The 21,596-nt window shown below is 39.5% G+C and overlaps 1 protein-coding gene across 2 annotated transcripts in view; it reads left to right on the top strand.

Annotated features, from left to right (window-relative positions):
- Positions 1-522: 522 nt before the first annotated feature.
- LOC149817754 (protein PAF1 homolog) overlaps positions 523-21,596 on the top strand; it is a 78,149-nt gene continuing 57,075 nt past the window's right edge. The window contains exon 1 of one of the 2 annotated variants that reach the window (XM_089984038.1): positions 523-1,675. In XM_089984038.1, coding sequence (XP_089840164.1) covers positions 738-1,675 — 938 coding nt within the window. In that variant the 5' untranslated portion in view covers positions 523-737. The remainder of the gene's footprint in view (positions 1,676-21,596) is intronic. The other variant, XR_016426980.1, reaches the window with a different exon arrangement.

A 21,596-nucleotide genomic window follows, 5' to 3' on the forward strand; every position in this document is an offset into this window, starting at 1 on the left:
AACCTAAATCTTACATATGCGCGTTTATGAAGTTTGTTACAATTACGTGTGCTTTAGGCTTAACCTTTTAGTGTCATCACCTTTTTTGATATTTTACACGGAGAAACCGCCCCAGCCGCGTTGGTTATGCCTGTCGTACTTACCTTCACAGTCCTGATAGTGTAAAACTCCGTAGGCTTGCTTCCTTCCCTCTAAGAAATCGCTACGCTTGATGCCGATGAGATTTGAACCTAGACCGCCTACCTAATGTCCGTTTCATGTATTGATTTTGGTATGATCAATAAGCAACAAAACACCAAATCATAATTCCCTAAACGAAAAAAATCAGACGAGATATACACACTCGTACTTTCAGTCCTAAGATCTCCAAAACAAACCCGAGTTTGAACTTGGAAGTTGGAACAATCAGCTGCGCCCTTGAAGAGTTTTAATCGGACCAGGCTGCAGAAACCTAGCCTGGCTCAGCTCATCATCTCCGGACCATATACCCGATTAGAAAGGGCACCCACCTGGGCCTGACCCGTCCTGTTGCGATCGACATTTCAACCCACCAGTATCGATCGCTCAGGAGGAGAGAAGAGAGAGAGAGAGAAGTAGAAGAAGAAGAAGAAGAAGCAGAAGGAGAAGGAAGGAGGAGGCGCGTTTGAGGGGAGATCCCTACAGCAATTATCTTCTCTAAGAATCGATCGATTCATCGATCGGTCGTCTTCCCCACGAATAGTCTTCCTGTAGGAAGAATGACATCCATGTATCACAGTGGAGGCCCCGGAAGGCCACCCGCACCCCCTCCTCCTTCTGCCTTCCCACCCCAACCACAGCAGCCACCACCACCACCACCAGCAGCAGCCTCTTCCTTTAGACCCAACCACAACCCTCCTCCTCCTTCCCTCCCACCAAACCAATACCCTCCTCCTCCTCACCACCACCAACCATACCACCCTTCTTCCTACCATCACCCTGCTCCTCCTCCACCAGCCCCTTCCCACAATTTCAACCAAATCCATCACAACTACGGATCTGCCCAGTTTCCTCAGCAGTACCCATATCCTCATCTCCCCCCACCTCCCCCACCACCCAATAACCCCCAACTCGTCGCTCCCCCTCCCCCTCCGCCTCCTTCATTGCCTCCACCTCCCCCTCCTCCTCCATCCAACAATTCTCAGCATCTTCCTCCTCCCCCTCCTCTTCTTCCGCCCGCGCCGCAGTACTACCCCTCTTCGCAGTATCCCCAATACCCTCCTCCTTCTTCCCCTCCTCCACCACCTCCATCATCTCCTCCGGCCCTGCCCCCACCTCCCCCGAACCCACTTCCCACTGCTGCTCCCAAGCCAGTCCAGCTCCCTCGTGCTCCTCCTCCTAAGCAGAAGGAGCGCCCTGTGATGGTGCAGAAGCCTGGACGAAGCGTGCAGCCAGCGGCCAGGGTGGAGACGGAGGAGGAGAGGAGGATTCGGAAGCGGAAGGAGTACGAGCGGCAGAGAATGGAGGAGAAGCAGCGGCGGTTGATGAAGGAGTCGCAGGCGACGGTGCTGCACAAGACTAACTTGTTGTCTTCAGGTGCCAAGATGCACGGCTCTGTAACCGGATCGCGGGGCGTGGAGAGGAAGGCTCCGTTTCTTGCTGCGGACAGGGTGGATAACAGATTGAAGAAGCCCACCACGTTCTTGTGCAAATTGAAGTGAGTATGTCTTGATACGATGTTTCTCTTCATTGAAGTCCCAAAGGAATAATGACATCTTCCCATTAAGTCTATTGTAGTATAGTTAGCACTTCTGTTGGTTTGAGATGCTACACAACCGTTTCTCTCTAGTTGTTGCTCAAGATTCGATACCCAACTCATCAAAACATGTAGCTGATGATTGAACTGGCACCAACTTATTAAAACATGGCTAAGGATGGTTGGACCACACCAATTTATCAAAATTTATGTGGTCTGAGTTAGGATGAGTTTTGCAAAGAATGTATTAGACATATTGCATGAGTTGTTGTCCACACTGATATGCTACGATGAGTAACTAGAAGATTATGAGCTACAGTTGCAACTGGCTTCCTTAATATGAAACCAAGTTGACCCTAGAATGCTTTTTATTTTGGGTCACTTTTTTCACTTTCTTACCTGTTCAATCAGGCATATGAATGCACCTTCAAGTAACTTGCGGGTTTGTTACTGTATTTTTTCTAGCTGTTGAATTGTTATACGCATTGGTTAGACATTGGACATTTACTTGATAAGTGGCTGAAAAGTAGTTTGGGGGACTAGATTCAGATGGGCTGTTAAACAGTCAAATTTGCTTGAACAGTTCATTTCTTTTTAACCCCTATACCCATGTTAGGCACATATTCAGTCAAACAAGATGCAAGACACTAAGTAGGTGTTTTCTTAACTTTCTCACACACATAGACACAAAGGAACATGTATAGGTTTCATTTAGGTTATCGATGCAATATAATAGAATTGAAAAGGATAATATCTTCCAATCAAATGATATCTCCAGTCACCAATATCTATATACAGGACGTGAAGTTTGTCTTCATTGATTTTGTTTTAGACTTTTAGTGTTACTGATGGAGGAGGAAGAGCACATTTGTTGATTAGCAAATTGAATAATGTACGGCTGCCACAATACAGTCAATAAGGCAAAGTAATGAGAATTTACAGGAATAACAGAAGTCCTAAAGCCTTCTGCAAATTGCTCAAGTGATCTAGTTGGCTATCTAGGGACGTGAGGAAGAGATAGCTCCAATAAGATGGTGATATTGAACACTTTTGTAGTTCATCCTGGTATGGTTTATGCAATGAAGAAGCTCTTTGTGTCAAAATGAATGATGCAACACAAGCATAGTAAGTGTAAGAATGTGTCAAACTCATGATTTGTTGAAATGAAGTAACCTTAATGATTGTAATATTGTATGAACTGTGCATGGTGTGTTTGATGTTGACTGGGAAGTATGTCTTACTCTTTACCATTTATGGCGAGCGAGTCACCTAAAGGAACAGGGATGCTGTAGATGAACAATCGCTTAACATATTTCCAATGCAGTTGACATTAATGTATCTTACTATTATCAGAAGAACTAGAAGGCAAAAACAGTGCTCCGGTAGTTGGCTCCTTCTATGTTAATTATACGGTAAATATTAGAAAAAGACTGAATTGGAAAGGGCAGGGGCTGACAAAAATCTGACTTATTCTGTATTTGAGTGGTCTAGAACTGATTGATAAATTAAGAAAAAAAGCCATCCAACTACTTTTTTAGAATTCTCACTAGTATGGCAGTGGAATTACTTACAAGTAGCCAAGTTCAATTGTTGTATTCAGTGATCTCACATTATTTGTCAAGAGTGACTTGGGAGTCATGTCTGGACTTGACACTTTGTTGACTAGCCAACACAGTCAGCAGCATGGACTTTGGGTGTCTAGTAGTCCTCGAAGACTTGGTCACTAACTTGAGTCCTCCAACGTGCAGTGGAGTGGCTGGAATCTATGTCACATAGATGCGGATGCAGATGTGGTGATGCAACACTTTAAAAAAATTTGGGTGCAGGGAGGGTATATATATATATATATAAATTTTTTAACAGTTTTAAGTTAACACTAATGAAATAAAAACAATTATCATATCATCAATTCATCATGCAATAAATCAAATTAACAATCTACAAACCCAGGAGGCTTGGGTTCAACCCTTGTGCCAACGAGGGGAGGAGGAGGAAGGAGGAGATGGAAGATGAAGAAAGAGAGGAGGAGAAGGAAGAAAAAAAAAAGAGCAGAGGAGGGAGGGAGAGAGGGAAGAAGAAAGACAGGAGAAGGAGGTGAAGGAAAGAGAGAGAGAGAGAGAGAGAGAGAGAGAGAGAGAGAGAGAGAGAGAGAGAGACATATTAAGTATAGTGAAACGGGCTGTACTAGTTTGGGTCTGATACAGACCCAAACTGTGATTTGCGTGATTGACGTGCTTACTGGGACACTCTTGTAATATTATGTCTACTGTAGGACATTTATGCCTATAATCAAATTGTTTTGTAACCTATGTATAAATATGAAGAATCAGGTCATGTATGATTAAGAAAAATACGTGAACCTTTGTAGCCCAAAACATCCTAGCGCCTCCTTCTACCTTTTTCTTCTCATCTTTTTCTCCTATTGCATATTGGGTTTGGTGAAAACTCAATATCTAACATGGTATCAGAGCAAGGTTGGATCTAGGGCTCAGTATTGTTTCCCAAAGGTATGACCATAGAGATTAATATCTGATTTCAGTCAGGAAATATCCTTCCCTCACTGTTTCTTGGTTCTTTTTCTTTCGAAATCTGTGTTATCGTATTATCTCCCAAAATACGATTTCTTCTTCAAGTCTCCATCTTTTCCTGAAAGTGCTGTCATGTTCTCATCTAAAAACATGTCTTTTTCTTAAAAGTCTGTTCACGAGTTTCTAAGATTTATCATATTCTCATCTTGAAACACGTGTTTTCTAGAACCCACTTTCTTGAATCACTACTATATTAAAAAAAAAACCTCATGATCTTTCATCTTAGAATCATGATTTTTTTGTTTTTTTATTCTCTCTAAAAACTGATTCTTGATCAATCTGACAACACGATCGTGATCCTGGTATAATGATCTTTTTCTTAAAAGTCTATTAATGCTAATCAAACACGACATATTCAAGTGACTTGATTCATGAATATCGAAGTGATAATTTGAATATTCAGATGATCTGATCTCTGTTAAAAAAAAGGACAGTAGATTAATTATAGTTGTAGATCCGAATTCAGTTGTAACAAGTTCACTTTTAGACTGAATCTAAACAGTCACATTAAGTCGACATTTGATTAGCCATTCAATTGCTCCTTTCTTAGAGTATTTTCCACTTCATATTCATGCATCTCGTAATCATGGATTCTTTTTCAACCCAGTCCGGTCTGTCATCAAACTTCCTTAGCCAGCTTGTCTCTGAGAAATTAAATAATTCAAATTTCCTGACTTGGAAGAGACAAATAGTTCCTTTTATCAGGAGCCCAGATCTCTTTGGTCATTGGGATGGATTAATTTAAGCCCCACCAGAGTTCATCGCAAAAGAGAAAACAGACGCACAGGGGGCTTCATCTACTAAGCTTGTTCGAAACTTGGATTATGTCTCTTGGATGATTAATTGCCTACATCACATCTACCTTGTCTTATGAAGTGCTGGTTGCTATTCCCGACGATTGCACAACGATGGAGTTGTGGAACAGGTTGACACAGACATACTCTCAGATATCTGAAGCCATAATTCTATTTCTCAAGCGTGAATTCCAGCTTCACAAAAAGGGCAACCTGTCCATCATGGAATATTTGAATAAGGTGAAGACTATTACTGATCAACTTGCCATTATTGGATGTGAAGTGCCAGACAAGGATAAAGCATAATAAACATTGAATGGTTTGGGTCCAGATTATCATGTATTGGTGACATCATTGCTGTGCTTGCCCATGCTTCCCACATTTGAGGACCTCCGAGCAAAACTTCTACAATATGAAATGTCGTTGAAAGGCATTGCTGAAGATTCTGGTGCTCAATCTGATTCTCAAGATGTTTTAGCTACTGGGTTCTCCTTTGGTCATGGAGGAAATAACTTCAGAGGAGGAAGAGGTTGTGGCAGATTTGCATGTCCAAGTTTGCTTTCCACACCCAATATACCATTCAATTCCAATGCGAGGAACCAAAATCAAAGAGTTGTCCCAACGTGTTACCTGTGCAATAAAAAAGGACATATTAAAACAAATTGCTGGTTTAATCCTCAAAATAAAGGAAAGTTGCAAAACACTGAGAGCAAGAAGGAAGATAATGTTACCAAAATTGATGGGGAGGTGAAACAACTTTTGCTAGCAGCATTGTCTGGATTTCACTTAAAGCAGAATGATCAAGGATTGTGGTATGTTGACTCAGTAGCAGCAACCCATGTTACGGGGGATGTTGGTAAGCTCTTAAGCTCAGTTTCTTACTTTGGTAATGTAGATGTTGAGGCTTAGATGATGCACAGAAAATGAGAAAGAAAAAAAAAGAACTCGGTAAATTCAATTAGGTCTAATCTCCTTAAGTTTAAATAGAGATTAGCCAAGATAACAAAATTACATTAGAGTCCCTTATTATGTATAAAATACCAAAAGCAACCTTAAGACTAAATAAACTTTGCTTTAAAGTGGTCAACTTATCTTTAACACTCCCCCTCAAGTTGGAGCATAGATATCAATCAGGCTCAGCTTACCACAACATTTTGAGAAACTGGGCCTGGCAAGAGGCTTTGTAAAAATATCTGCAACTTGATCTTCATATATCACATGCTTGGTGGAGATATGTCCAGCTTGAACCATATCTCTTATATAGTGACAATCAACTTCAATATGTTTTATCCTCTCATGAAATACAGGATTATTGGCTATATATATAGCTGCCTTGTTATCACACATCATCACCATAGGCGATGAAACCTTCACTTGAAGATCGGCCAATACAGTTCGAATCCACATTAATTCAGCTGCCGTTTGGGCCATAGCCTTATATTCTGATTCGGCACTCGATCTAGCAACCACGATTTGCTTCTTGCTTCTCTAAGAGATTATGTTACCTCCCACAAATACACAGAATCCTGTGGTAGATTTCCTATTCTCTACAGACCCAACATAATCAACATCAGAGTAAGCAACTACCTCCAGGGTGTGAGAATAGTCCAGAGTCGATGAACAAGAAGCCGCAAAGAAGAAAGTGAATGGGGCTGCAACTAATCACGTTTTTCCATTATGGAAAAATCGTGATCTCTTCAATACTTATAATGTAAAACTTGATGCATGACCTAATACATGGCTATATGACACAAATAGCCCTAATAAGTTACAACATTTACAAGTTTGTCCAATATCAATTAGACATGTTACATAAGGGGAGTTTGGATCTGGATCCGGATCCAAACCTTAAGTACAAACACAAGTGTACTCAGTCTAATAGCCTCCCTCAAGTTGTGCATGATTTTGAATCATGGGCAACTTGCCTTTTAGAAACCAAAACCGGCGTTTTGTGAGTCCTTTGGTGAACAAATTGACCACTTGGTCTTCTGTTCTAATATAATGAGGCTCCATCTCTTTCTCCTCAATTTTCTGTCTGATAAAATGTTGATCAATCTCAATGTGCTTGGTCTTGCTGTGATGAATAGGATTAAGAGATATTTGAATAGCACTTTGATTGTCACAAAAAAAAAGCAACCAGCAATCGACTCCTTTAACTCTGTTAACAAATGTCTAGTCCATGTCACTTCTGTCGTAGCAGCAACTATCGCTCTGTATTCTGCTTCCGTGCTGGATCTAGCCACTGCCTTCCATTTTCTGCTACTCCAAGAAACAAGATTGGCACCAATGAAAACACCATACCCTGAAACTGACTTTCGATCATCAGGATCCCCAGCCCAGTCCGCATCTGAATAAGCAATGATGTCATGAGCAATATTCATGGATTTGCTTTTGGTGTACAAGAGTCCATCTCCAACAGTACTCTTCAAGTACCTCAGTATCCTTTTTACTGCATCCATATGTCCTGTCCTTGGCTCATGCATGAATTGAGAAACTTGATTGACTGAATATGTGATATCGGGCCTGGTAAAGGTAAGATATTGAAGCATTCCCACTAGACTCCGATATTTGGTGGGATCATGATACAAGTCTCCGTATTGCACACTTAGTTTCTGGTTAAGCGCACTAGGAGTAGCAAGAGGCTTGCAATCTTGCATTCCACCCTTTTCTAACAGATCTAGGGTGTATTTATGTTGGGTCAAAGTAAGTTTATTTCCTTGATTATCCACCTCTACTCCAAGAAAGTACCGAAGGTTTCCAAGGTCCTTCATTTTGAACCTTTGACTCAGGAGATCTTTAGTTTCTTGAACATGATTCTCATTGCTTCTTGTAATAATTATATCATCAACATATATCAGCAAGAAGGTAGTAAACTCCTTGCCTCGAAGAATAAAAAGGGAGTGATCCAATTGTGATCGATAAAAACCATGTTTTTGAATTTCTAGGGAGAAACTCTCAAACCAAGATCGAGATGCTTGTTTCAATCCATAGAGTGCTCGATTTAGTCTACATACATACTCCTTTGAATCTCCTTCTGTGTAGCCTGGCGGTTGTTCCATGTATACTTCTTCCTTCAAATCTCCATGAAGAAAAACATTCTTCACATCTAGCTGACTTATTCTCCAACCATAATCTACAACCAATGAAAGAACAATGCGAATTGTGCCCATTTTCACAACTGGACTAAAAGTTTCATCATAGTCTTGTCCAAACTCTTGGGTGAATCCTTTTGCTATAAGACGAGCTTTTTATCGTTCAACACTCCCATCCGGTTTGTATTTGATTTTGTAGACCCATCGTGACCCAACAACATTCTTATCTGGAGGTCGGGGGACAACTGTCCATGTTTGACATTGGTACAAGGCTTCCATCTCTTCATTCATAGCTTGAATCCATTTTTTGGAGTTAATGGCTTGATGAAAATGTCTAGGCTCGGTTTCTTTCTCAATCTGTGACAAAAACAACTGAAAATCCATGGTGAAATTCTCGTAACTGACCCACCTTTCAATGGGATGCCGAGCTCTTTCAGATCGTCTGATCGGAATGGCTACTGGATTAGAAATTGGAGAAGTAATGTCATTGGATGAATGAAGCATAGGCTCTTCTTGTTCAATATCATCCGGAGTCAAGGGTGAGTCCCTTTCTCTTCTCCTATAAACTTGCCTAGCAAACTTGCTAATCTCCGGAGGATGTTCTATTTCAAGTTCTTGTATGCCACTATTTCCATCTTGACAGGATGTTCCTTTAACACAGGAAGAAGAACACTCATTGTTGTTTGCAGGAAATAGCTCTGCACTGAGCCATGGATCATAAAATAGCGCATTCATATTGGTTTGGGCAGAAACAGATTCTCCTTCTCCCAAATCATTTTCATCAAAAACTACATTCCTAGGTATCTTGATTCGTCTGCTGTCAGGATCATAACACCTGTACCCTTTGTGATGATCGGCATATCCGACAAACCTACACTTTGATGCCTTAACCTGAAACTTGTTTCGCAAAGAAGAATCAATATGAACATAACACATGCAGCCAAAATTTTTTAATTCTTCATAATCAGGATGTTTCCCAAATAGGATGAAATAAGGTGATGTATTTTCTAAAAGCTTCATGGGCAGACGATTAATAAGGTGAACAACAGAGTGAAAAGCCTCTGTCCAGAGTCCTATGGGAGTACGACTTCTGTGCATCATGCTCATAACGCTTTCCACAATGTGACAGTGTTTCCGTTCTGCAACTCCATTTTGTTGGGGCGTATGCGGGCAAGATACTCTACGAGTTATCCCATTATCTTGGAGGTAATTGGTAAAATCCCTGGAGGAGTATTCCCCCCCACCATCACTTTGGAAATGTAAAATATTGCAAGAAAAGTGAGTTTTGACAAATGCATGAAAATAACGAAAAATAGAGAAGACTTCTGATTTATTCTTCATGAAATATATCCAAGTGAAGTGGGAGAAATTATCAATAAAAATAACATAATATTTGCTACCAGAATTAGAGGGATTAGGAGCCGGTCCCCATACATCGGAACAGACGATTTCAAAAGGCCTTGAAGCTCTCTCATTTATTGAATGAAAATGAAGAACATGACTCTTACACATTTGACAACTTGAACACATTTTATTATCTGGTCTAGAAATCAAGCTAGACTCAGGAATAAGACCATCAGATACTAGTCGCTCTACAAAGACTCGACCACAATGACCAAGACGCAAATCCCAAAAATCAGGCTTATTACATTTATTTGAAGATTGCAAACTGAACACATGAATATTCTTTGACGACATAGATTGAGGAGATGACTTCAAGGTAGGTCGAGCACAAGTAGAAGGACCCTCCTGGAAGACATACATATTTTCCCGCCGTTCCCCTCTAGCGAACGTCTTCTTCGTTTGTAGATCCTTGACATAAACAAAAGATGGAGTAAATTCAACGGAAGAATTGGTATGATCAACAAGCTTAGAAACATAAACAATATTTTTTGTAATATCTGGGGCATGAAAAACATTGGACAGATGAAGTGAGGATTTAGGCAAGGGGATAGAAACATTTCCAATGTGGGTGATGGGATGGTGGGACCCGTCTCCAGTAACGATATTACTTTTTCCAAAATAGGGAGTTAAAGTAGAGAATTTACCCGCATTACCTGTGACATGAGTAGCTGCTCCAGAATCAATATACCACACTCCTTTATCATCACGCTTCAGATCAAGTTCAGACAACATTGCCAAGAGAAGCTCTTTCACATCGCCACCAAACTTTGAAGAGTTTTCCTTTCGTCCTGACGAGCTCTCACCCCTTTGGAACTTTCCTTTGTTCTGCGAATTATGCCAACAATTGGCTTTTATGTGGCCTCGCTTGTTGCAAAGATAACAGGTGGGTACGCTTTTTACATTATAGAGAGGTGAAGCATTCGGTGTAGGTAATAGTTCACGGACCCCTGGAGTACCTCGTCCTCGTCCTCTGCCACCACCAAAATTATTATCACCACGTCCCGGGCCAAAAGAAACCCCAGTAGCAAGAACCTGTCCACCAGTCTCATGAGACATCCCTTTTAGAGTCATCTCATATTGAAGTAATTTGGCTTGCAAGTCTTCAAATGATGGTAGATCAGGCAGACATAACAAGGAAGTCGAGAGAACATGAAATTCCGGTCCCAATCCATTCAAGGTTTGTCTGACCTTGTCTTTATCTGCCACTTGTACGAGATCAACCTTATTTACATTCTTAGTTTCTTGTATGATAAGTTCTGGAGGAGCTGGGATTGATCCAGTGAGATGTTCAGAGAGACCTTGACTTTTAATAAAAGGAAGAATTTGTCTTTTCCAAATCAGGAAATTGGAATTGGTAAGTTTTTCAGAAATGAGTTGACCGAGAAAATTAGATGAGAGAAATGACTGAGAAGAAGAATCCATGGCTAATTTTTTTTTTATTTTTTTTGAGATGTGCAATCAGTAGAACAGAATGAAGGTATCTGCAGATCACGATGCAACAAGTAAGTCTCAGTTTTCCCTCTGTTTTTTTTAAACTCGAGTACTTAACTTGAACGAGAAATAATAGATCTGGTGTACAGATCCAATCTGATTTCAAAGTTGTATACGTAAGATTGCACATAGCAGTAACAAATGTAAAGAGGCAGCAGGCTAAAATCGAGGATTAAGGAAGAAAGATAGATGAAGAAAGGTAAGTCTAAAAGGAAATTTTAGATTACAAATCTGATTCGAGCCAGTTATCGGATCTGATGCACAGATCTGGGAAAATAAAACCCGATCCAACAGACAAACCCGATATGCAAGAATAACGTGAAAGGAATCAAACGAAACAACCCAAAAAAAAAATGACGTGAAACTTATTTGGTGCAAGAACAAATCAGTTTCAGGAAATAGAGTTGTCGTGAAATGGATTTGACGCAAACCCAGAGAAGTTTCAGTAGGCAAAGGTATCGTGAAACTAGTTTAGCCCAAACCCAACTCAGTTACAGATCTGAAGAACAAAATCGTAATCCAGAGAAAACTGGAGAAGAATAGAATGGGGAGTAAATATTAAAGACACAGAACAACAAATGAATAGAAGAGAGATAAGGAGGGTTAGGTCTCTTAAGAACGTACTTGCTGGAAAAACCTTCAGCCCTTGGATCAGAGCCGCTCTGATACCATGTGAGAATAGTCCAGAGTCGATGAACAAGAAGCCGCAAAGAAGAAAGTGAATGGGGCTGCAACTAATCACGTTTTTCCATCATGGAAAAATCGTGATCTCTTCAATACTTATAATGTAAAACTTAATACATGACCTAATACATGGCTATATGACACAAATAGCCCTAATAAGTTACATCATTTACAAGTTTGTCCAATATCAATTAGACATGTTACATAAGGGGAGTTTGGATCCGGACCCGGATCCAAACCTTAAGTACAAACACAAGTGTACTCAGTCTAATACAGGGTACCCCCTTTCTTGAATAATAACCCTTTTCCAGGAGAAGATTTTAAGTACCTGAGTATCATCATTGTAACATTCCAGTGTATCTCTGTCGGTTTGTCCATGAATTGGCTAACCTTGCTTACAACCAGAGCAATATCAGGTCTAGTAACTGTCACATACAGTAACTTTCCTACCAACGAGCGATACTTCCTGCTATCGACAAGTTTTGACCTCTCATCCAATAAATGAACTTTGTGATCCATGAGAATATTTGCGGGTTTAGCTCCCAACATTCCTGTCTCTTTTAATAGATCAAGTACATACTTCCGTTGAGACAAAACCACTCCCTTACTGCTCCTGGCCACTTCTATGCTCAGAAAGTATCTAAGTGGACCAAGGTCTTTGGTAACAAAATGTTTTTGAAGATGAGCCTTTGTAGCTGCAATCTCTTTCATGTTATCTCCTGTAAGGATGATGTCATCCACATATACCACCATAACGACTAGGCCTGAGTTAGTTTTCTTAATAAATAATGAGTGGTCTGACGCTGACCTATCAAAACCGAACTTTGACATCACATCAAACAACTTTTGAAACCATGCACGAGGACTTTGCTTCAGCCCATATATCGCCTTTCTTAATCTGCACAACTTCTGACACTCCCCCTCAACCTCAAATGCAGGAGGTTGTTGCATGTATACTGTCTCAGACAGATCCCCATATAGGAAGACATTTTTTTACATCTAGTTGACACAAACTCCATCCATGGTGAACAACTATCGAGAGAACAAGACGGATGGTGACCATCCGCGCGACAGGAGAAAATGTCTCAAAGAAATCAACACCATATGTCTGAGTATAACCTTTTGCTACTAAACTGGCCTTATATCTTTCAATTGAACCATCTAAGTTATACTTAATTGTATATACCCATTTGCATCCAACGATGTCCGCATCCACTGGGGGATCAACAAGATCCCATGTCTGTTGAGATAGTAAAGCGTCCATTTAATCTTGCATAGCCTGCTTCCACCTACTATTGAGAACTGCCGTTTGATAACTCAGAGGAATAGTTTCTGCAAATAAGGCTGAGATAAATGCTTTCATCTGATTACCAATTCTAGCATCTGACACAAACTGAGATATAGGATATAAGGTACATTGTCGTGTCCCCTTTCGTAGAGCTATTGGCCTGTTATCATCAACATGAATGTCATTGCTATCAGGAACACTTACCTCAGGAGAAGAAGATGATGAAGGCTCTGGAGGAGGTGGAGGTCTACGCGCATACACCAATGGAGGATAATGAAACCGTGAGGTAGGTGGAGTTGGATTCGGTAATGGGAGCACCGATTCCAAAGGAAAAGGAGGAACAAGAAGAGAAAAGGAGTCATCTTGATTGGTTTGCAACTGAGCACCAGTACTTAAATAATATAGAATAGACTCCAAGAAAGATACATCCGCACTGACATACTCCCGACGGGAAATCGGATCATATCATCGATACCCCTTTTGATTCTTTGGATAGCCTATAAACATACACTTAGTGGCTAATTTATCACGATTAGTTTTGAGTCTCTGCACAAAACAAACACACCCAAATACCTTGGGCGAAAGAGAGAAGAGAGATACATTAGGATACAAAATTTGCAAAGGAATTTGGTCTTCCACGGATGATGAAGGCATGCGGCTGATCAAATAACAAGTTGTGATAACCACATCACCCCAATATGAAGCAGGGACATTGGATTGAATCATAAGAGTGCGGGCTGCATCAAGGAGGTGCCTGTGTTTTCGCTTAACCACCCCATTTTGTTGGGAAGTATAGGCACAAGTGGTTTGGGGTTGAATGCCATGGTCTCGATAAAATTGCAATAGAGCTTTGGTTTTAAACTCAAGATCATTATTAGTGCGAATAATCTTGACAACAGATTCAAACTGAGTTTTTATTTCAATAACTAATGATTTGAGGATACTAGGAACTTCAAATCTTTCTTTTATTAAGAACACCCAAGACAACTTAGAAAAATCATCAACAATAACAAGGTAATAACAACATTAGGTCATGGTAGGAATTTTATTGGGACCCCATACATCCGCATGAAGAAGTTTAAAAACCTTATGACTCGACTGACTCTTACTAGAAGGAAACAAACTCCGATGATGCTTGCCCAACTAACATACTTTACACTGGAATGATGTAGTAGATGGAATTTGAGGAATGACACGACGAAGCTTCGACAATGAAGGATGTCCGAGACGACGATGCCACTGAACAGGACTCGAGGAAGAATCGACTGCAGCATAAATGTTTCCCACAGGGTGATGTAGATAGTAGACTCCATTTTTTTCATAACCTCCACCAATCTTCTTCCTCGTCAGTAAATCCTGAAAATGACAGCACATATGATCAAATATCACTCTACAATTCAGCTCTTTTGTAAGGCAACTCACTGATAATAAACTTTGAGGAAATGAAGGAGCATGAAGGACATTTTTCAACTGCAAGGAAGAGGATATAGAGACATTTCCCTGACCAATAACCAGGGAGGAACTCCCATCAGCTAATGAGACTCCCCGATGTGCAGTAATAGCCTTTAGATCTGAAATTTTTTGAGAGTTTCCACATAGATGTCTAGATGCACCAGAGTCAATAATCCACTTACTATCATGGGGAGAAAGATGGTCTCCAATAGAGTAGGCCACACAAGCAACAGGAGAAGAGGAACTTGAAGGACGATGAGAAACCAACTCCTCATATTCTGCATGCCTAAGAGTGATAGATTCACTCGGAGAATTGGTTTCACACTCCACCTCTAGTTTTGTAACATTAGCTTTTGGAACATTTGGCTTCAATGGAGAAAAACCTGGTCGTCCATGTTTATCCCAGCAACGATCTTCTAAATGTCCTGATTTTTCACAATAGGTACATTGGAGTTTGCCTCTACCTCCCATACCTCTTCCACGACCTCTGCCTCTAACATGCATAATATTTCCTTGTTCATAACTAGATGATACAGCTAAAGCAGATGACTGAGATGCAGGTTGAGATTGTGGAAGAGAGATGGCAAGTCTGCTCAATCGATTGTATGCATCAACGAGAGTAGGAACATCTGACCCGGTCAACATTTGAACTTTTGCAACTGAGAACTCTGATGATAGACCTGTGAGGAACCAAGCAACCATAGTCTGTTCTTGATGATCCTTCTGTTTTGAGCAACACAGAGGCCTGTGAACATTAAGTCTTTCAAAGTCTGCCTTAACAGAGGCTTAGTACTGGGCCAACGATTGATCACCTTGCTGTAAATTATATATTTCCTGTTCAACTTGTAGAATATGACTCACATTGGTCTCTTGAGAGTACGTTTCTCGAAGAGTGTCCCACATCTGTTTAGCTGTATTGTAATAAATTAAGCCATCTGCAATATGAGATTCAATGCTATTCATGATCCATGACATAACAATGTCATTATCTTCAGCCCAAGTATTATATTTTTCTGTTTTATCATCAGGTTCTGATTCCAGCAATATATGTTTTCTACGAAGTCCAGACACCGACATCATAAAAGTTCTAGACCACCGTGCATAATTAGTTTCATTTAATTTCATAGAAGAACCATAGGAGAAAGGATTTGCTAAAGCTTTATATTCTCCAATAGCCTCATTCTTGAAATCAGATCTCGAGACGTCACCCATACTGAATACCACTTCCTCAGTAGTCACCACTAATAGTGCTGCTGCAATAAACTTCCACACTGTGCAAATCCACTACTATAATAAGTTTTCATCACGACAATAGATCTGCAATCAGATCTGAACCAACCAGACAATTAAAAAAAACTATTGAAGATGACATGTTCTTCACAACAACCATTAGTGAACCACAAATAGAAGTATATAGTGCCACAACTGAACCACAAATAGAAGTATGTAGTGCCACGACTGAACAAGATATCTAGTCTTCACCACACTCAGATGAGTCAGATCTATAAAAAGATCCAAAAAAAAACCACGACAATTTAATATAGAGTAACAGAAGTACGCAGGTCCATGACAAAAATTTTAAATCTTCACCACACTCAGATCTGTGATCAGATCTCTGAAAAAGTTGCAAATTCACGACTATTTAATGTGAATATTCTTCACACCAACCAGATTTGAACGAACCCAACCAAAATATACATGTCCACGACTGAAAAAATATATTTAATCCCCACTACATTCAGATTTTTTGATTAGATCTGAAATACCCAAAGTCTAAGGTCTTCAAAAACTCCACGATACCAAAAAAATTTACCGTCACCCCCTTACGGCTTCAGCACATAACCCATACTTGTATCCGTTCAGTTTGGTCGACAGAGACCCATAACACACGCAACTTTTAGATCTAATTACAAATCTGAGTCATGACTTTTGTCAGATCTCAGATCTGTTATCAAATTTGTACCACTTGAGAAAGGAAAAGAACGACACACCTTTTCTTGATCTTTTCACGTGAACCCTTTTTTTTCGATCTTCTTCACGTGAACTAAAACCCTTCACTCGAACTTTGACGCAGAACTTGAGATCACCCTCCCCAGATCGATGGCTCTGATACCATGTAGATGTTGAGGCTCAGAGGATGCACAAAAAATGAGAAAGAGAAAAAAAAGAACTCGGTTAATTCAATTAGGTCTAATCTCCTTAAGTTTGAATAGAGATTAGCCAAGATAACAAAATTACATTAGAGTTCCTTATTATGTATAAAATACCAAAAGCAACCTTAAGACTAAATAAACTTTGCTTTAAAGTAGTCGACTTATCTTTAACAGGTAAAAATAGTATTGTTACTGGAGATGGATCTCACCATCATATTTCTCACATTGGAGATGCAATCATTCCTTTGTCAAAATCATCTCTCAATTTGTCAAATGTCATGCTCTTAATATAAAAAAGAACATTATTTTTGTGTCTAAACTGGTTGATGATACACATTCTTATGTTGAATTCACTCCCTTTTTTGTGTGTGTCAAGGATCTTCAAACGAGGGAGACATTCGCTAAAGGGGAGCGAAAAAGAAATATGTACATCTTCAAGGAAGATCCATTTGCGCATACAAGTTTCGTCTTGAAGCCCTTATTGAAGTCTAAGTCCCTTCAGTCTGAGTTGTCTGTGTCAGGTCCTGAGTCTGTTTTTAGTCTTTTTAAATGTAATGACCGTCTTGGTCACTGCAGTTATTCCTTTCTTGAGACACTTGTATCAAGTAAATTAATTCCTAAATCAAGTTTAACTCTTGAGAAAAATAATAAAAAGTGCTCCAGTTGTCAAATGCGTAAGTCATGTACTTCCTTTTGATTCTATAAATAAAAGAGCTTCAAGACCTTTTGAAGTTGTTTATTCAGATGTTTGGGGTCCTGCACCCGTTTGTTCTTCTTCCGGCAGCAGATATCATCTTATCTTTATTGAAAGTTATTCTCGTTATACTTGGATATTCTTTATGAAGCATAAGTCTGAAACTTTTCACATATTTCACAACTTTCATGCCTTTGTTCAAAACCATTTCTCTACCAATATTCTGCATTTTCATTATGATGGAGGTGGTGAGTATACATCGAAGGATTTTATTGATTTTCTCTAAAGTAATGGAATAAAACGCAGAGTGTCTTGTCCACATACACCACAACAAAATGTGATTACTGAGAGAAAGCATAGGCACATTGTTGAAACAGACTTGAGCATGATGCATGATAGCAATCTTCTCATTACCATTCAGCTGTCTATATTATAAATCGTATGGCCATGACAGTTTTACAGAATGGTTCACCTTACTTTTCTCTTTTCGGCATTCAACTTGATTATGATGCTCTGCGTGTGTTTGGATGCACTTGCTATGTTCATATTGATGATTTTCTCCGGAATAAATTCCAACCAAAGGCTTTCAAGTATAGGTTTGTGGGATATGCCGAGGATTACAAAGGATATCAGTGCTATGATCCTATGACTAGGCGTGTTAAAATTTTCAGGAATGTTGTGTTTGATGAGAATAATTTTGGAGATGTATTGTTTAATACCTGTCAGAGAATTCTCCGAGAAGAAGTTTATCATCCATGGCTGAATGCTGAATTATTTGCAAGTGTTTATGGTGATAGCTCATCTCAGTGTAATCAGGAGACACAGTTGGTTGATCAAGATGACTTCTACTCAGGCCAAGCGTGCTTACCTCAATCCGGTGATCAGGCAGGTGGAGCTTCATATGTTGAAGGAGGTGCAAACCCACAATCTCATCCTATTGATAAATTTAAAGGGTATGTGTATGTGCGAAGAGAAAAAGGCGCTCCTCCAGTTCCTCACATAGAACTAGATACTTATGTGCCTGTTGGAAACGTGAGGAGTTCAAATAGAATCAGACATCCTATTGACAGGTGTGTCAACTACAATAATTTTTCTATGGGTCTTCAACTCTTTTTATCTCAGGTTGATAAGTATGATGAACTCGTGGGGTTTCATCAAGCCGTGAAATCAAACAAATGGATTGAGGCCATGGATGAAGAAGTGAAAGCGCTTCATGAATGTTAGACGTGGAAAATTGTTTCCAGACCTCCTAACAAAAATGTTGTTGATTCCAAGTGGGTTTATAAAATTAAGTACAAACCCGATGGCACCATAGAACGATATAAAGCCAGACTTGTTGCAAAGGGGCTTACATAAGAATATGATCAGGATTATGATGAAATTTTTAGTCTCGTCGTCCAAATGGGGACAATAAGGATTATATTGTCTTTAGCTATCAAACATAAATGAACACTGAGTCAGTTAGATGTCAAAAACACATTCCTTCATAGAGACTTGGAGGAAGAAGTTTACATGAAACAACCTCCTGGATATGCTGAGGAAGACCCAAGCACACATGTATGCAGGTTAAAGAGAGCCATCTATGGTTTGAAGCAGGCCTCACGCTCGTGGTTCAAAAGTTTCTCCTTGGAAATACAGAAACATGGGTTCTGTCAATCTCTCTTAGAACATTCATTGTTTATCTTCAAGGGCAAAGGTATCACCACCCTGTTGTTGATATATGTTGATGATATTATTGTTACATGGAACTCGATGAGCCACATTGAAGAAATAAAGAGACTCTTAAGTAAAAAATTTAAGATGAAAGACTTAGGAGATTTGCGATATTTCCTTGGAGTCGAGGTAGACAGGAAGGATGATTGCTTGACATTGACAAAACACAAATATACATTAGATTTGTTGAAGAAATTTGGTATGCAAGATTGCAAGCCTTTGTCTACACCGAGTGTCTTACATCAAAAGCTCACTTCACAGGATGGAGATTTGTACCCAGATCCTACAAGATATCAAAGTGTAGTCGGTATGCTTCAATATCTCACCTTTACTTGTCCTGACATTGTTTATTCTGTCAATCAAGTGTCGCAGTTCATGCATGAGCCGCGAACAGGACACATGGATGCAGTCAAGAGAGTGTTGAGGTATTTAAAAGGTACGATTGGAGATGGGTTGGTATATAAGAAAAGTTAGAAAAGAGAAGACATGCATGACGTCACGCCCTACAATGATGCGGATTGGGGATGAAAGGAGGTCGGTTTTCGGGTATTGCATCTTTCTTGGGGAAGACTTAGTATCCTGGAGTAGTAGAAAACAAAAGGCAATAGCTAGATCATGTACTGAAGCTGAATACCGATCAATGACTGCTGCAACGGCTGAAGCTACTTGGACAAGGCATTTGTTGAATGAATTGGAGGAACGGATCTCGGAATCTATCTTATTATGTGACAATCAAAGTACCATCAAAATATCCTTTAATCCTATTTTCCACAGTAAGACAAAACATATTGAGATAGATCAACACTTCATTCGACAAAAGGTTGAAGACAAAGAGATTGATCTTCACTTCATCTCTACGGAAGACTAGGTGACAAATTTATTTACAAAGGGTTTGACGAAAAACAGATTCTGATTCTTGAGGAACAAGTTGTCCATGATGCAAGACCATGCATAACTTGAGGGAGGCTATTAAGTGTCGTGAAACGGGCTGGACTAATTTGGGTCTGATCCAGACCCAAACTGTGATTTGCGTGATTGACGTGCTTATAGGGACACTCTTGTAATATTATGTCTACTGTAGGACAGTTATGTCTATAATCAAATTGTTTTGTAACCTATGTATAAATATGAAGAATCAGGTCACGTATGATTAAGAAAAATACGTGAACCTTTGCAGCCCAAAACATCCTAGCGTTTCCTTCTTCTTCTACATTTTTCTTCTCATCTTTTTCTCCTATTGCAGATTGGGTCCGGTGAAAACTCAAGATCTAACAAGACGTACCTATTTCACCTCACCGCTGCTGCCGTTGGAAGAGGAGGAATCAAGGAGGAGGGGGGGTGTATCATGCCCTAACCCACCCCAAATTTTAATTTTTTAAATTGGACCAAAATGGACTCGGTCAAAGTTGACAGAGTTCATTTTGGATAAATATAACCCTGAGTGCGGGTTGACTGCACCTACGTCGCGTCGATACGGGTGTTGTGGCCTTTTTAACAAGTCCGTGTGACATAGGCTGGAATCTATACAAATTTTGGCCTAGTCAGTCTTAACTGAGTCCATAGTCTTTGGTCATCAAGGTTGAATAATCAATACATGCCGACTTAGTTTATCTTGCATAAATTGGGCGTGAGTTAACTGATTTGGAGCAAGTCGGCTGAGTCAGTATGCAATATTCCTGAAAAATTCAGTTCAGCCTGTTCCATAGTAGTTTCATACTTTTGACTCGACTCTAGACATTTTGGAGTCCAAGTTGACAAAATGCTTCATACCTAGGCATTTAAAATTGGAATAGTTTTATTTGGTTAGGTGATATATTTTAAATTTGTTAACATGGATCACAGTAGTTGATGAATGTGACAGTGTATGCCTCTTCTCTTGTATCTCACCTCGTTAAATAAAAATTCTCTTTCTACTGCTTTAGGAGGCTAAAGAAATCCATTTATGATGCTCTCTCTCTCTCTCTCTCTCTATATATATATATATATATATATATATATATATATATGGGTGCTTCTATGGTGGTATCGTAGACCATAACTTATGGTGGTACACACTTGATTTACATAGATCTATGCTCCAAATGCTAAATCTAACATTTGGATCATGCTTAACATGTTTCATTTACTATTTCCATGTGTTAAGTTGACTGAACTATGATGTTTTATAGCATTTTTAGACCACCTTTATTTTCATGAATTGTGGGCAGTTGATTTTCACTGTCTCAAAAGTAAGATCTTATAATGTATTAGACATGATAAAACCTTCTAACATAGTAAATAAACAATGCTAAACATATATGTATGGTTATATCTACCATTTGATGGACAGATCTATGCAAACAAGAGTGTGTACCACCGTAAAGTATCATGGTACAAAACCACCATATATTTTTCATATATATATATATATATAGTAATCATAGGGTGTCCCCGGAGCACCTACTTCTTCATCTATACCGTTGTATTAGTTTTAATCCAATGGTTTAGAAGAGGTTAGAATTTGCATGGCTTGCCATCTTTAATTGCTCC

The sequence above is a fragment of the Nuphar pumila genome, chromosome 13 (assembly GCF_984573655.1).
Source record: "Nuphar pumila chromosome 13, dmNupPumi1.hap1.1, whole genome shotgun sequence".
Classification (NCBI taxonomy): domain Eukaryota; kingdom Viridiplantae; phylum Streptophyta; class Magnoliopsida; order Nymphaeales; family Nymphaeaceae; genus Nuphar; species Nuphar pumila.